The sequence below is a fragment of the Cariama cristata genome, unplaced genomic scaffold, assembly GCF_000690535.1.
Source record: "Cariama cristata isolate BGI_N322 unplaced genomic scaffold, ASM69053v1 scaffold2934, whole genome shotgun sequence".
In the NCBI taxonomy this organism is placed as follows: Eukaryota; Metazoa; Chordata; class Aves; order Cariamiformes; family Cariamidae; genus Cariama; species Cariama cristata.
In genome coordinates this window covers 23,590-39,335 of record NW_009613331.1, presented here as the reverse complement: position 1 = coordinate 39,335, position 15,746 = coordinate 23,590, and the positions used below count along the sequence as shown (strand labels likewise).

The 15,746-nt window shown below is 36.4% G+C and overlaps 1 protein-coding gene across 1 annotated transcript in view; it reads right to left on the bottom strand.

The window, feature by feature from the left end:
- SLC26A7 (solute carrier family 26 (anion exchanger), member 7) overlaps positions 1 to 15,746 on the bottom strand; it is a 52,616-nt gene that overhangs the window by 19,280 nt on the left and 17,590 nt on the right. Inside the window, exons 5-10 of the mRNA XM_009698957.1 lie at positions 11,301 to 11,453; positions 10,512 to 10,594; positions 8,730 to 8,877; positions 6,523 to 6,636; positions 3,417 to 3,494; positions 1,865 to 1,960 (exon numbers count right to left, since the gene is read on the bottom strand). Coding sequence (XP_009697259.1) covers positions 1,865 to 1,960; positions 3,417 to 3,494; positions 6,523 to 6,636; positions 8,730 to 8,877; positions 10,512 to 10,594; positions 11,301 to 11,453 — 672 coding nt within the window. The remainder of the gene's footprint in view (positions 1 to 1,864; positions 1,961 to 3,416; positions 3,495 to 6,522; positions 6,637 to 8,729; positions 8,878 to 10,511; positions 10,595 to 11,300; positions 11,454 to 15,746) is intronic.

Here is a 15,746-nt window from a genome sequence, read left to right as displayed (position 1 = left end):
GACTTCTATGCTACATGACACCCACCCTTCAAAGAATCAGTTCCAGAAAGGACAGCTGCTAATTATTTCCAAATATTTTATTAGAGTTTCTATCTTCAAAACACTTTGGATAACCCAGGTAATGGAACCGATTCATTTCCAATGTGATGTCAATTGCTGGGGTGAATCTTTTCAGACCAAAATCAACACCAGTGTAGTTACTCAAATCACTGGGCTTGGTGAGGCTCCTCAGACCAGACAGCAATGTAAGATTAATGTTTATAGCCTTTCTTTAGATTATGCTGTTTAAAACAAGATGATTTACCCTGTCAGGCTAAGGACTGATGGTACAACTACTTGAAGATAAATCATTGTTCAAGTATGTTCAGTCAAAAAGATAAACCCAGTAAACTCCTTCTCTCTATAACCTCTCTTAGAAATAATGACAGATGTCACAGATGTAATAACTAACTATTCGCCCATCCTTTTCTGCCACAACCACAAAAGCAAAAATCAATCAGGCTAGTCTATCTGTGAAGATGCATCAAGTCTAGTGACATTCCTTTATATCCTGCTGGAAAAGTTAACTACTTATTGTCTCAATGCACTGATAGAGAAGCTATATCCCTCTTCCATAACTACCAATTTTTCTGAAGTCTACTGTCCCCAAAATAATTCTTGATCCACATCACCCACCATTTGTGTCACTGGCAATATTGGTTAAGCTGAAGACCAAATACAGTACAAATGATAGAAAATATTTTTAGAATTTTGCTGTTTGAGGAACATAAGATTTCATGAAAGACACAGCTTTCTTCTGAATGAAAAAAAACCAACCAAACAAACATTAGTCTTCTGTGATGAAATGTGAAAAATCTCGCATAGCCAAACTTGATGTCGTTTACTCAGCTCTGCTTTCCATACTGAAATCCAGTATTCTATTAAAAAATAAAACATTTTGTTCAGTCTAGACTTGCCATTATTACTGTAGAATACTAAGTCACCAGTGAGTTCAACAAAGTGCAATATTAACTCCAGTAACCTATATCTCCCACCACAGAGGAGGATATGGCCTAAATACCTTTCTCAATATTTGTTAATTGAAATTGCATAAACAGAAGTTCCAAAAGTTTTATGGGATGTCAATATGTATTTATGTAAGTGGTTAGAAGTTTTGGTTCCTCTAATTGGCCAATACATTCAAAATTTCCCTCAGAAGGGAAATCTAGGAGTCTTCCTAAATGTGGATTCATCTTCAATATTTGCTAGAAATTCTGTGCAAATCGATGTTAGACTATTCAGACTTCATGAAATGAGATTTTCATACTATGTCTCTTTCCATCTATCTGCTTTTCCTGATGTATTCCTCCTCTTACACTGCAGAACCTTTCATTAAGACCAAACAATAAATATACTGTTTGCAAAATCTAAAAGAATTAAGATAATTTACATACAGCAACCTAGGATATGTATCTTTCTCCATCTCTAGTGTTTCCAGTTCTGTTTGTCCTGTACAGTCATCCCATATCCCCAGAAGACAAAGATACTGGAATCTCTTCAAGAATACTACAATAGCAAAAGCATGCTAACTAGCTAGAGAAGGCATACAAAATTAGACACACACCTGTTCAAATTAACCTGATCTGTCTGTATACACATCTTTAGCATTAAATTAGGTTTGATTCTTTATCATTTGCTAAAACTCCATTTTTTTAATACAATTTACATTACAGATGCTGTTATTCTGAGAGAGAAAGTAACACAGAAACCCTAATAATAATGGCTTGTTCTTTTCTCTTCTAAGGCCACAGAACTATTAAATTTTATTTAGCAGGTATTTGGTAAAGGGTGTCAGAAAAAACTCATTAGCTTGAGTTTCACTTACCCAGTCTATTTTATCCACATTCCAATATTTTTTTAAGTCACAGAATTGCATTAGCATCCCCTTCAAGCCCACAACAATAATGCTTGCTAGCACACACTGCAAAGAAATAAAAAAACAAAGACCATCTGCAGAATTGATCATGAAAACAAATGCTCTTTCTTCAATTTAGCAGACAATATGATAAATTATAAAAAAATGAAGTTATTGTTCAAAAATGACATAAGCACAGGTGTCCTTGTGACACAACCTAACAGTAGCAAATCCAATTTTTTTTTTCCTGAAGGCAATCTACAGGCCATGTAATTGTTACAAAAATGGTAGAAACTTCAGGAATTTCCGAGACTCTCCGTGTGTCACTAGACCAACTACACTATGCCGTAGTCTTGGGGACTCAGAAGCAAATCAGCATTCAACTTCTACACAGTAAGCAATTTTAATTCCCCTTCTTCATCACCTAGAGAAGACCTCTAGAGCAAAAATCTATTAACTATAAAAATAGTTTATTGTTCTCCAAATTGGAAAGGGGGAGGAGATGGATGAAGAAACCATCTCGAGCCAAAAATGATGGAGTACGAAGTGACAGACTTGCAGTGCACAGGTGGGGAGGGATGAAAAAGCATAGCAGACAAGAAATAAAATATCAAGAAAACAACATACAAAAAGGTTTTTTTTAAATATAGGGAAAAAAGCCTACAGGAAATTGGTCAAAATTTACATATAATCCATATAAAAAAAGAAGGCAGGAAAGCAGTATAGTAAGAAAAAGGACATATTGTGTACCCCTCTTCAAGTGTCCTTGCTTTACATGGTTAAAATTAGCTACAAAAGCATGTGTGTTTGAAAAGTGAGAACCTTCATGTGACACTATGTAAACAATAGCACAAAGTAAATTTAAAACACAGTTGTGTTAAAACTTCATGTACAAACATGGCAGATTTATGGATTATTTTGGAGATGTATTTTGAATTTTTGTCATGCCTCTAGTTAAAATTAACTATTAATTTGTAATACCAAAAGCTAGATATAGCTTATGTGAAAACACACCACGTTGCTTTACAAAGTCTTAGCGTAGAAGACGTATTCCATGATAGAGATAGAAGAATACCTCATAATCTTTCTGTGATTAAGCTTAGATCACCATCTACAATCATTTGTATCAAATTTATTTGAAAAGCAAAGTAATACGTCGTATGCTTAAATGGAAAAATAATTGTGGATCTTCATTAATTTCTACCACTTTTTGTCAATTTTCAAATCTACAGCAATCTGGATGTATATTTTTCATAAACTGTGTGCCAAAAGTAAGTGGAAGAGAAATGCTTTCTTATATACTTATGTCATAGCCTATATATGCAACTATGCATGTGTAAATTCTGTATGTATTATGTTGTCACCTTTTTTATGATTTTGAGACTTGCTGTGCCCTTACTATTCTTTCTCCCCTTGAAATTAAGTAGAGCTGTTTTAGACATCTTAGTACCTTTCCCTGAAAGAAATTAAGGCATTAGAAAATGTTTGACATAATCTTTAAAGAAGAAGATAACTACCGTACCATAGGCAGCCAGTACAGCATAGGTCCAATTGCATAGATCACCACAAGAATTAATACACAAGAGACAAGGCAAGCCACCTAAAACAATAAACAAGAAAAGCAGATCATTCAGTCTAACAACAACAAAAAATTTAAAATGTGTGAAAAGTACTCACTATCAAATATTGTAGATAAAGTCAAGAATGAGGTGTTGAAGATGTTAGCTATTAACATATCTATGGATTGCAGATGCCTATAATTTCAATTTTAATCTCTGGTGACTACCTTCAGGCAACAACAGTGGAAACACAGTAAGAGATCTCAACATCTGTGCTTGACCCTGCTGACAGCACACAGACAGACCACAGCATCACTTACACCCTTGGTTATTAAATGGAGCAAGTGTGTGCAGTATCTCATCACACAAGTTTCACAGCACCCACTGTCATTCTGTAACATATTTATAGCCATGCACCCTATGTTGCACTGAATAACAGATGTGTCATAGCACTGAGCAAAAATTATACATAGAGAACTGTGTCATCATTTTTGCACAAGAGATTTCTAACGTCTTTTACTGGCATAAACACTAAAAGGAAACTATTGTGTTAAGTCAGAAACCAGCAACGATTTCACGTTAATATCAGTGGAATTCACTTTAGAAAAGTAGAAACAATTTTTTATATATATATTAAAAACTATAATTAATGCAGGTGACATGAATCCAGACAAATATGTGGTCTAAAAGTTATATTTTTCTTCATAGTATTACATAGTATTAATCTGATGGAGAACTACAGTAAAATTGCAGTCTCCGACTCCACTCTGACTGCTCTCAAAGTAGAGTACTTCTGGTCTCATTAAGATACAGTCCAGATTAACACAGAAGGTTTTTGACGATAAGTAGACAGATGCTCACTTTATTTTTATATTGATAATATGTTTCTTTACTAAAATAATTAGGTTTCATTTTAAGAGAGAAGTTGTTAAAAACAAAACCAGACAAGTTGTTAAAACACTAGAAAATTAAAGCCATGATGTACTTAAAAATACCATCAAGAAGGATAGACAGAGTGTTTACAGAAAAGGGGACACAAAATCTGCTGGTAAAGTCACAAGGAACTTTTCCCTCTTTCCGCCTTCCCAAAAAGCAAAAATAGTGTTGATTCTATTTGAAGGATACAATCCCTCACTTCTGTTTTCTCCCAGGAAAAGATATCACTGAAGAATAAGTGACATCACTGAATCCCAGGTATAGCCGTTGGAGAAAAAAAAGACTGCTCTGAGCCCCTGAAACGCTCTTTGCATTTCTTTCGTGATGTATCCCAAAATAACTGACTTCTCCCCACGTGGTCAAAGCAACCCCTCACTCTTCTCTTTGCCTATGATCTGACCAACATTTATTAGTGATGTTCTCATCTCTTCTTTCTGCCTAGACAGCTCCAAAAGCAGAGGATTAAGTGGATGTGTTACTTTCCAAAAAGAAGGCAGGAGAGGGAATTTTATGTTTGTTGAAGTACTCTTATGGTGCTAACACATGGGCACACTCTAACTTTTGGATGCAGGCTGTGAAACTAATGGATAAAACCAAGCAGATACCTGCTATTTTTACCATGTACTTCCTACCTTGAAATCAAACTATGGTGGTTTCTTTTTCCATTTCATATATTAAATAACCTTCTATCGTGGCCTTTGCTTACATGTACCAAAGCTAAAGTGCTCAGACACCCTATATGCCTTCAGGTTATAGGTCTTCAGGTATAGGTCTCCAGGTTACCCTAAAGCTTCCTTGAAAAAGCCACGATGCAATACAACTGCAAATTCTACAGACATTATGTGAACAGGTAACAGAAGAGGATGCCTGTGAGAATGAGGGCATGTGGTTTGACATTGAATCCAGCTCAAAGATATGAAATAGCTATTAGCGAAGTGGTAGCTAACCTATTTGCATACAAATACTTTTAAAGATTATTAGTGGATAAATTATTCATTATGATTAATCAAGTTCAGAGCACTGTGTAGGTTAATTAGCAAGTAATTAACATGTAGAGTTTTGAAATGAAGTTCTATATAATTTCTTAGTATTGTGGTGTCTGCATAAGAAATGATTGCAGGACATGGTCAAGAAGAAACAGCACCTATAGACTGTACTTAGCCTTGTCAGTTGTACCTCGTTACCCTTTTCCTTGTGATTAAAGTCCTTTACAGAGGTAAGACTAACAGTTATAAAAAAACATCAACAAACTCCAAAGGACATAGCATTTATATGGCAGGATGCCACGGATAGACACTTGAGTTTCAGAGAACGGAGGGAGAGGCAGTGCTTAGGGGGCTGCCCCAGGGGGGTCCCCATTGCGATGGCCCGCGTGGTGCCACCGCAAACAAAGGTCACAGGTGAGCAGTTTGTACCTCTCTTGTTCACAAGCACAATTCAGACAGGTAACAGCCTCACAGCATCACAATTATCATTTGCATCAATTGCAGTTTCCCCTTTTCTGAGCCACCGCAATAAGAATTTGTGTGTTTGGTTTCCAACAGTAGGAAATAGCCCCCAAAATCCTCAAAAAGCTGTCATCTGTGCAGGCTCAGTGTATACTGTAGGACAGGATAAGTACACCAGGTCGCAAGGCAGAAGTTGGGAGATTACTTGGGGTTTTTTAACAAGCAGCTCTTAAGGTTACTTTCACTTTATTTTGAAAATCAGACAGAAGCATTAAATTAAACCTGATTTTTTTAATTTCAGCTTAGCCTGCACTATTAAATCCATTAAACACCATTAGAGGGCACTTTTGTTACAGTGCTGACAATTCACATAAAACTGAAAGGGCTTGCATGCAGTTCCCTGCGATCTGAGAACGCAACTCGTAACCTCCTTACCTCCACAGACTTTAGAGTTTATATTGACTTAAACAGACAAAAATGAACGAGTGGAACCATTAGCTTTTCTAGTAAGACAGTCGCCAATCAGATGCAATTCCATGCAGGTTGTTAAAAACGACAGGGCAGAGTCATTTCCCAGGACAGAGGAAAAGGGAGAATAGGGAAAAACAATGGATAAATCAGTACAAGTTCCAGTGAGCAGTATTGTAGCCTTAATTCTCTTATGTATTTCACTCTAACACAATACCTGTGTTTTGGCTCCCGTACTGTATAAAAGTGCCGTCCGTCCCATCGCTGCAGCACTTGGTATGCAAAAGAAAAATGAAGGAATCACGTTGCTGAGGCCATGAGCCAAAAATTCCTGCAAAGTCGTTAAATAGGTTATGTTTTTTTCCTATTGTTCTGTCATTTCAATGCTTCTTGCCAACAAAGGAGTCCCCTATGTAAATATTAGCAATGACAAAACATGGCCATATTTTTGAAGGGAAAAAAAAAATCACATACATTCAGGATAAAAGAGCTCCCAACATAATATATCTTCTCACAACTGAGAACTAATTTGAATGATGGAGCTGCTGAGCCAGATTCATCAAAAACAGGAGGCACATTTTGTTCACAATATAATATGGTGAATAAATGGTATTGCTGAGTTTTGAAAATGAAGTTCAGCCAAAATATTTACATCTTGATCCACATCTGCTTTTTAACAGTCCAAAATCTCAAGTAGTGGGATCTGGACAGTGTCCAGGCTGTTTCTGGCTTATGACTGTACTGGAAAAAGACAGCCACTGATTTTTTTTCTTTTAGAGCATACTTTAGTGAAAGTGAAGTATGGTAGCAATACTATCTGCGTGCTGTCTTTCGTTACAAATGTATTTGGCGTTTATTCATAGTCAAAATTCAAACATGTCTGAACAAAGATTTATAGAAGAAAAAGTGGAGAAGCCACCTTCTATCTGCAGCCTAAGCTGAACAGTGTCTTCTGCGAAAGCATCCCAACTTGGCTACCCAGCATCAGTCTTCTTCCCCAGACTATAAGGAGCACATTCATCTACTGAGGACAATGTGTAAGAGAAGACCTCAGTACTGCTAGAATTGCTCAGGACACAAACGGTATCATATCCAGCCAGGGCAACACCTGATCATAAGTTTTTCTTCACAGCACAGGACAGCACCACCTTAAAGGTTCCCGGACAACCTCGCATACCTGCAATGCCACCACGCAGAGACCTGTGCCTGGCCCCTGAATGCAGTACAGCTACACCACCCCACTGCCATTATAGTCTCTGTTCTCAAACAGTTTTTGCTCTTTTGCTCCATTATTTGATGCAGACATACACAGAGTTTCCAACACCTCAGTAGTTAAACTGTGTAAGCTACAAGTTTTCCAAAGGTGCAGAAAGACACATTTAGTGCCCTTGAGACAACACGACATGTCACCCTGAAACCTGGCCTGTATTAAGCTCAAAGCATTTTCCCTCTGCTCCCTAGAAAACAGAATCAACAGAATCAACAGAAATGTATGGCCCAATGTACTCATTCTGAAAAATATTTTAGAGACCTGAGCGGACAAGAACATTCCCACCATATTTTCCAATGACGTAAGAGTTGTAATGGACATAGCAATACTGTCGTGTCTAGATAGGATTGTTCAAATAGACTTCCAGCTGCAAAACCAACCGTTCACTCAACCTTATGTCATTTATCTCAAATCTTTTAAGGCAAAGGTGGAGGTAGCACTTTCAACACACAGCACTATTGCCAGTTATCTAAAATTGAGCATTTCTTACCACAGTACTTGAATTATTGTCTCCACAGATTTCCAGTTAGCTTGGAGTTACCCACCTGCCATGACCAGCAGTGGGGTAGTGCAGAAAGTAACATTCCACTTTTATTTAAGCACGTCCACTGTAAAGTGGAACTCTGCACAGAAAGCTTCTATGGATGCAAATTTAGCAGCACTTTCTGAACCTACCCTGCTTCTTTTGTACAAATAAACCTTTATTTCAAATGAGACTTCTACTTTGCATAACTTCATTTTATAACATCAGATATGTCCTGGGACTATAAGTACCTGGTTTATTTTTAGAACTGCTTTGTTTCTTTAATGACTGGATGATTTAACATCTTAGCTGGTCTTTAAGAGCTCAGCTACCAGAGGAGAAACTGTCTTGTCTTAGAGCACTGGCAAACACACTAACACCCAAATGCTGCACCAAATGTGGCATTACAAGATTATCCTGAAGGATGGACTTCCCCAAAAGAAGCAGCTCAATCAACTAGGGCATTCTGCAGAACTGATTTGGACTAGATTTGGGTTTTACTGTAATCACTGGAAGGCCTCAGGATGCCATATGGAACTCACCCTTTCCTACTAGGCATTCATCTATAATATGTTTCCAGAATGGTGAAGCAATTTCAAAGCTTACTGACAGTAAGGAGAAAGTGCTTTACCTGGTTGTCATCCACAATGTATTTAAACTTTTTAGCAGAACCTTGGGCTAGAGCTAGTGATGCTACATAACCAACCAATGCTACTCCAAAAGCTTCAGTGACTACTTCAGGCAGGATGTTCATGGGTGGTGTTTTCGGTGATGGCAACCTATAAAAAATAGACAATGCTTTTTGTAAAGCCTGGTACATAGCCTTGATATACCTGCAATTCATGAAAATACAAGAGAAACAACCTTTGCATGCACAGCTAACTCTTTTTAATACTTGTGAAGTGACGTTTATCAATATTTTAGATTAATAAGATCTCAGTCTGTAGGGAACTGCGGAGGAGAATTTGTACAGGAAGAAGAAACTGTTTCAGGTAGAGTCTTCCGTTTGCAAACTTCAACTTAAGAAACAACGAAGGGGTACTTATAAATTAACTCCCCCACTGACAAATAAAATCAGCAATCATTCCCTAATTTTATAATATGCAATAAAAGAAACTCTACTGTATTTTTTTTCTTTTTTTATAGTTGGCTTTCTCGTAAAGTTTAATTTAAACTTTTTAAACAATTTAGTATTCCTGTAGGTTATGAACAGTGTGGACATTTATTCCATCTAACAGAGACCTTCTAATGGGGACTGCAACAAATGCCCCAGTTAAGATTCAGTTAGGAACCGAACCACCCCAGATTGCGTCTGTACTCCATGAAAAGAGCTCAGCCTCTCCAGAGCACAAATTACAACGTCTAAGAGCCAAACTGCGCTCTGAAGGTTTCTAACATCTCCACTGACCAGGCAGTTGAATATTTCAGCTGTGTGCCTAAAAATACATAGGAATGATCCAGGCTTCTGCTTGTGTTTTTCAACACTACAGAAACTTATCATGTGAGATTAGACATAAAATAAGCTCCTGATTAAAGCTGCACCAATACAATTTAGCTGTTCATAACACATATCAAAAGGGGATACTTAACCCTTTTTTAACCTCAGACACATAGCATGTAATAGCATGCCCTATATATTTAAAACCAATTTTTTTCTCAGCAACTTCCCTTATTTTATTTCTATCAGTGCAAGCTGCCACACATGCACTCATGCTGTCTTGGACTATTTAGAGTCTACTTTGTGAAACTTAGGGAAAACCTACAATTTCCAAAAGGGAAATTACACAACAGCTGTGCTAGTCCTTACCAACCCTTAGAGTTTGAACATTCCTCCTAATATCTAATCTAATTTCTCTTTCCAGCTAATTATACTGAATATCTTTTTTTCTTTCTCTTCAAAGTCACAGATCAATATGTATCACTATCTGCAGTCAGAATGTTCTTTTCTAGATTAAGCGTATCTAAATCCTTTACTTTTCCTCAGAAATGACGTTTTCTAAAATTACTATATAATTGAGTAGAGAAGAATGAAGGGTAGTAATCTACAAGCCTTATCTCTTTGTAAGTCCTTTCTGCTACAATAACCCAAGGCAACCCTCAAAAAGCAGGTTGCAATAATCTTGTAGAGGGTGCTCTGCCCTTCTGTCATACATCCGTCAGCCATTATCAGGTACTTAGTACCTACTTCTTATTCCATAAATTAATGAAAAAGTTATGAAAGTATACAAGAAAGTCTGCATACAGATATACCTTGTTAACGTGGGGTTGAATTGTGAGAGTATTTGAGGAGGTTGGAAATGAACAGAATAGATTTTTGCCATTTCTTATTTCAGAAAACTACTTTGACCTCTTCAAAGATTGTTCTCAGAAGTGAACATATTTAAAAGCCGCAAGCTAATGAAAAACACATTACCCTTCAGGAATATGTCCCACAACTTCTAGCCCGTAGACGTATTCCATGTCAGCACAGTAGCAGGCAATGGATGCAGCAATTATCTATTGATTCAATACAGAAAAAGGTGTTATATTTCTATTGCTTGTAGCTTTTCACATGGTCCCTATTATTGCCATACCTTAGCACATGACAGTGTTCATGCATTTATCCATACACCAATCCAGTAAGACAGGGAAGTATATTACAAAAATTTTTGCAAATGTGAAAGAGAGACTAAAGAAACTAAGATCTGATTATTTACTTAATTCTTAAAGTAGGGATTTACAATGCAATAGCTAATTTCAATTTAACCTATGCCATGTGAAAGGAAAACCATAAGGAAAATGGCAGAAAGCAATAACAGGTACTCCACTTTGTTGCAGGTAAATAACAAGCAACATCTAAGCCACAACTACCTAGTACAAGCCTTGCGTGGAGTTTCAAAGTGCCAGTTACTTTTCATTTTCTGTTTCAAACTTCTTACACTTTAACATTCTAGGCTTCATGTTCTTGTGATTATGTGAAAAGTAGTAAACACATGAAAAATATTACACAAATTGGGAATGTATGTCACTTCTTTCTTAATTATTTAGCCAAACTGTTTCTTGTTCTTACATTTAACATACAGCCATGAAAATTAGCTATCCATTTAATAAGTGGCAGGTGTGGCCGTCAGGAACTACAGATAATACAGTAAACTACAACAGATTAGTTGCACCACTGAAAGCTTTGTAAAGCAAAAAGTCTGATATTTGATTTTGTACTTACCAAAACTAGATCAATAGGAAGAACAACTTTAATGTTTCTCTGAAATTTCTCGTTCAGCTCTTTAACAAGAACAAGCACCACAATGCTCAGCAAGGACAGAAGTAAAGCCTCCAACTGAACAGATCCAATATTCTCAAATATGTAGGCATAAATCTACAGTGAACAACAAATAAAAATCACAGATCAAAAAATACATCATCCTGGGTCACAATCTATTGCATATTCCACACAACTTCAGACAACTCAAAGTATCCATGAGAGCTGAATCCACACTGCAGGAGCTGAGTCGTCTGACAAGCTGGCCTTGGTTTAAGATTTTTCAAGGAAGAAAAACCAGCTATTTACTATTGCTAAAATACTATGGACTTTTGAATACTCAAAAAATGCAGTGAATATTTATATATGTGTATTTACAAATTCCTGTTGGTAGAAACAAGCAAGAAAATTCCAGTAAATGTGAATATGTATCCTTTTCATATTCAGTCTCATTAAATTCAGTGAAATGAGTGTTGCACAAAAATATTGACAGAAGCTTATATGTACAAAGTTTTATTTTTAGTGTCCTTAGCTCATAACATCAAATCTAATAGTAAAAGTTACTTCTGAGGAAGAATTTTAAAAGACAGAAAGGATGGAGAAAGAGAAGGAGAGAGGAAGAACAAAAAGAGAAAGAAAAATGCAGCAGTGGCTGGATGGGAAGAGAAGCAACATGAATCTTTCCAGATGCACATCTTCTTCAGGGCATCCTCTCCAGCGCATGAGGGGAACCGTCGAGTAACTGTACAGCTTCAGCAGGGCACAAGCAATCTCCCTGTTGGTTGCTCTTGCCCATTACACAAACAGTGCTCCATGGAGCATGCTCTGATCAGGTCCAGATGCTGCACACACTAATTAGCTGTGAAGCTTTGTGTACATATGTTACTAGCTATTTAAATAACTAATATTATCTACTAAGCTCCTCCTAGCATAAACTTACAAGTTAAAAGTCGCAACACAAGAGGTATAAAGAGGGTAGGGGAAGAAGGGGTGATTTACACATCAGTAGCAAGTGCTTTCCAGGGGAAACTCTGCACAGGAAGGTGCAGGAATTGCAGGTGCAAGAGCGCGAGGGGTAGGGTACCCATTACCATGAGGTTCAAAGCCCTGCCACAACGGGCTCTGGGATGATGGGGAATGGTTACATCACTGCACATGAGAGACAAACTGCAGCACTGAAAGAGAAAGAGGAGACTGGAGCAGAGCTATGGAGCTGCAAATGGGAAGCCTTCAGCTTTTCAAAGGCTAAGGTGTGGTGCAACGTGCTGTAAAACATGGTTAGAAAAATAGAGTTGGGTCTATGATGAAGAAAGGAAATATGGTGCTGAATATAAGGAATATGTGGAATAGAAACATGGAATAGGAATAGAATGACCAATGGTGATGAGTAACAAAGGTCTCCCGTGAGGAATACAGTGTTGTAAATAACAGACTCAGAAGAATGCGGTTGCCTTCACACCAGCTCAGATGACACAGTTATCAGTGATTTGTAATTTCAGTTCTACTCTGAATTTTAGGGTCCAGAAAATGAGGTGTAAATCAGTATGATAACAGGTTAACAGAAAGTGATGAAAAAAAATCACAGGTTTACTGGAATCGTTAGAAGGGATGAAGAAAGCTAGAGGGAACTTCTGTCCCAATAAACAAAGAAATAATCAGATCCCTATCACAAGTTATTTTCAGGCCTCATGAATAAAAGCAATAGTCTATTGCCTGGAGGAGCAAAGAGGCATGAAAATGGATATAATACACATGCTTACTAAAGCTGCAGGGGAAAAAACCAAGGTAGGCTCGGTCCCTTGAACTCTGCATTTATATTCTGGGAACTATTGTGTAGCCTGAAATGTAAACCATCTAGACAACAGAAGTTAAAATCTAGGATATAGATTTGACTGGATCACAAGCAACTTCTTTTTAAACCACAACATTAAGGATAAAAAAAAACCCAAGCAACTGAGGCTTGAAATAACAATATATTTTTTAAAAGTGTTTTCTCTGGCAACAACTAAGATCACTAAAATAAATGAAAAGTGACACTTGTAGTTTTATCAAAATAAAGATTAATAATTTTCTGTCCCAGAGAACCTATTCTCAAATACATGTAGAATGCTAACAATGTTTGACAGTTTGGAGCTTAAATACATATATTTCTATTGGACAGAAAAAGTACTAGAAAAACTATCTTAGGAAGGAATCCTGTTCTAGCAGAAAGGTGATCAATAAGATGATAAATTTTTTTTTCACTGTTTTGATTCTGTCACTCCTTGAAGAGACGATGCTCATTTTGAAGAATGAGTAAATTAAAATAGCTTCCTGACTTTTCCTCTCTCATCCTTTCTAAGAATATTTTTGTAATTTATAAGGAAAAAAAAAAACAAACTCTAAAAATAGTTGCAGAAAAAAACCAAAAATGTAATTTTCCTCATAAAAAGGAAAATTTAGTCCAGTCCTTTGAAATTAGGCCATTTGACTTTTGATTAAGGATGCACAGTATAACCCAGCACAAATGTTTCTCAGAACCCAGGAAAACATTTTGAAATCAACTTCTTAAATAATATGATCTATATATGCCATAAATCTAAAGAATGGTAATCAAACTACAGGTATTAACCACATATTGCCCCACTGTAGTCAGACAGTATGTGGATTGTGTCTTGAGTGGCTTGGGACTAGTCTCTATACCCATAATTTTCCAAGAATGTGTTTTCAAGAGAGCACAGGACTTGGCTCAGTGCCCAAGCAGAAGCTGTGATTAATTAGGACAAAAGGAAGCAATCTGGAAAACTATATTGCAAACTATGCCCACAAACTCACCAAAGGCTGAACTAGATCTAAGGTGAAGTGGTAAGAAAAGGGAAGAAATGGATTGATTCCTAATTGTCAAAGTCAAAGCGATGTGGGCTTGTTTTGAAATGAACATTGTCTATTGAAATGTCAGCATTAGCTATCTATGTTTATGGCATTTAATTTAGTTTTCCTAGACAAAGTGAGACATAAGATTGGATGAATAAATATAATTTTAATGAAGGATTACAAAGAAATATGCATAAGCTTTTAGAATTTCTGTCTTTACAAATTGACTAAAAAAGAAACTTCCATTTCATTTTTAAAATATATAGCCAAATCTTGTAGTCCTTTGTCACAGCTGTGTCAGACTTTCAACAAACACTTTATATGAACTGCCTAGTGTATTCTTTGGTGTTTCTCTTCAAATCATACGCTTCAGTATGTCGTCTACGCCAGCCAATAAATGAAAAATAATGCGACTACCAATGTTTTGTAGCTCATACAAGTTCAGTAGCACCAACAGCCCTATCCCCAAAGTGTCTGTAGTACACTGAAACAATTCTGGCAGGAATACATAAATATTAAATCAATTAAATCAATTATTACATCAGACTAAAGAGCTTCTACCGACTACTCTGTTCCCAGGTAACCATTCTCTGAAAACCTAAAAAAACCCATTTCATGATATGACCAGCAAAGCCAGGAGACCATTTCACAAACCACTCACAGATTCTTCAGAAAGAAAGAGCATGTGGCTCTTAACATGAATGTGGTTAACATACACTCTAGCCATCTCCCTGCACTACACAGTTCACACGTTAGAATGTCCAGTCAGTTACTGTACTTACCCGAGATGAAAGTGTAAATCCTAAATGTAAGCACCTAAAGCTCAAGCTTGTAATAGCACTGGCATCTGATTCAAAAGAATATTTACAAATGTTTTCATCACAAACGTCATTACGAATTCAGTATTTTACGTGTTTTGATGATTCACTTACTGAAATAGTTTAGGAATTATGTAAGAGAATTTAGTTTGATATCTCAGTGTACAAAGTAATTTTTGGTGTCAGTATAAAATTAACAAAATTCATAAATACAGCAAAAATATATTGAGTTGTTTGCCTCATTTATTATTTTTATTGCTAGTTTTATGTAAAGACTTTTAATGGAAATGATCTGGCAATATTATGAGGAATCACTGAACTTTTTGGCAATCGATGCAAATTTGCACATAACTGAAAAAAGCAATATTTTAACTTTGCACACATATACAGACACTGAATGTCCCTGTTCTCATGGGAAATTAATGGCTTTGAGTTCCACTATATGTTCACATACTTTCATAGGGTAATAACTAACATTGTAATGGTTTATATTCCAGAAAGAATGTGTATTCTGATGTATTAATGAAATGCTCCAAATTATTTTTTTTAATGTATACATGAAAACCCAAAAGATTAGTTCCAAAATGAGTATAGAGGATGAAGCAAACAAAAGAATTAAAGGAACATATTATTTAAAATACTTAATACAGTTTAAGAGTAGGTCACCTCATTCCATTTTCAAAAACATTTCATTTTGATGTTTGTTAGACAACATACAGTGGGAAAAAAGTACACGCAA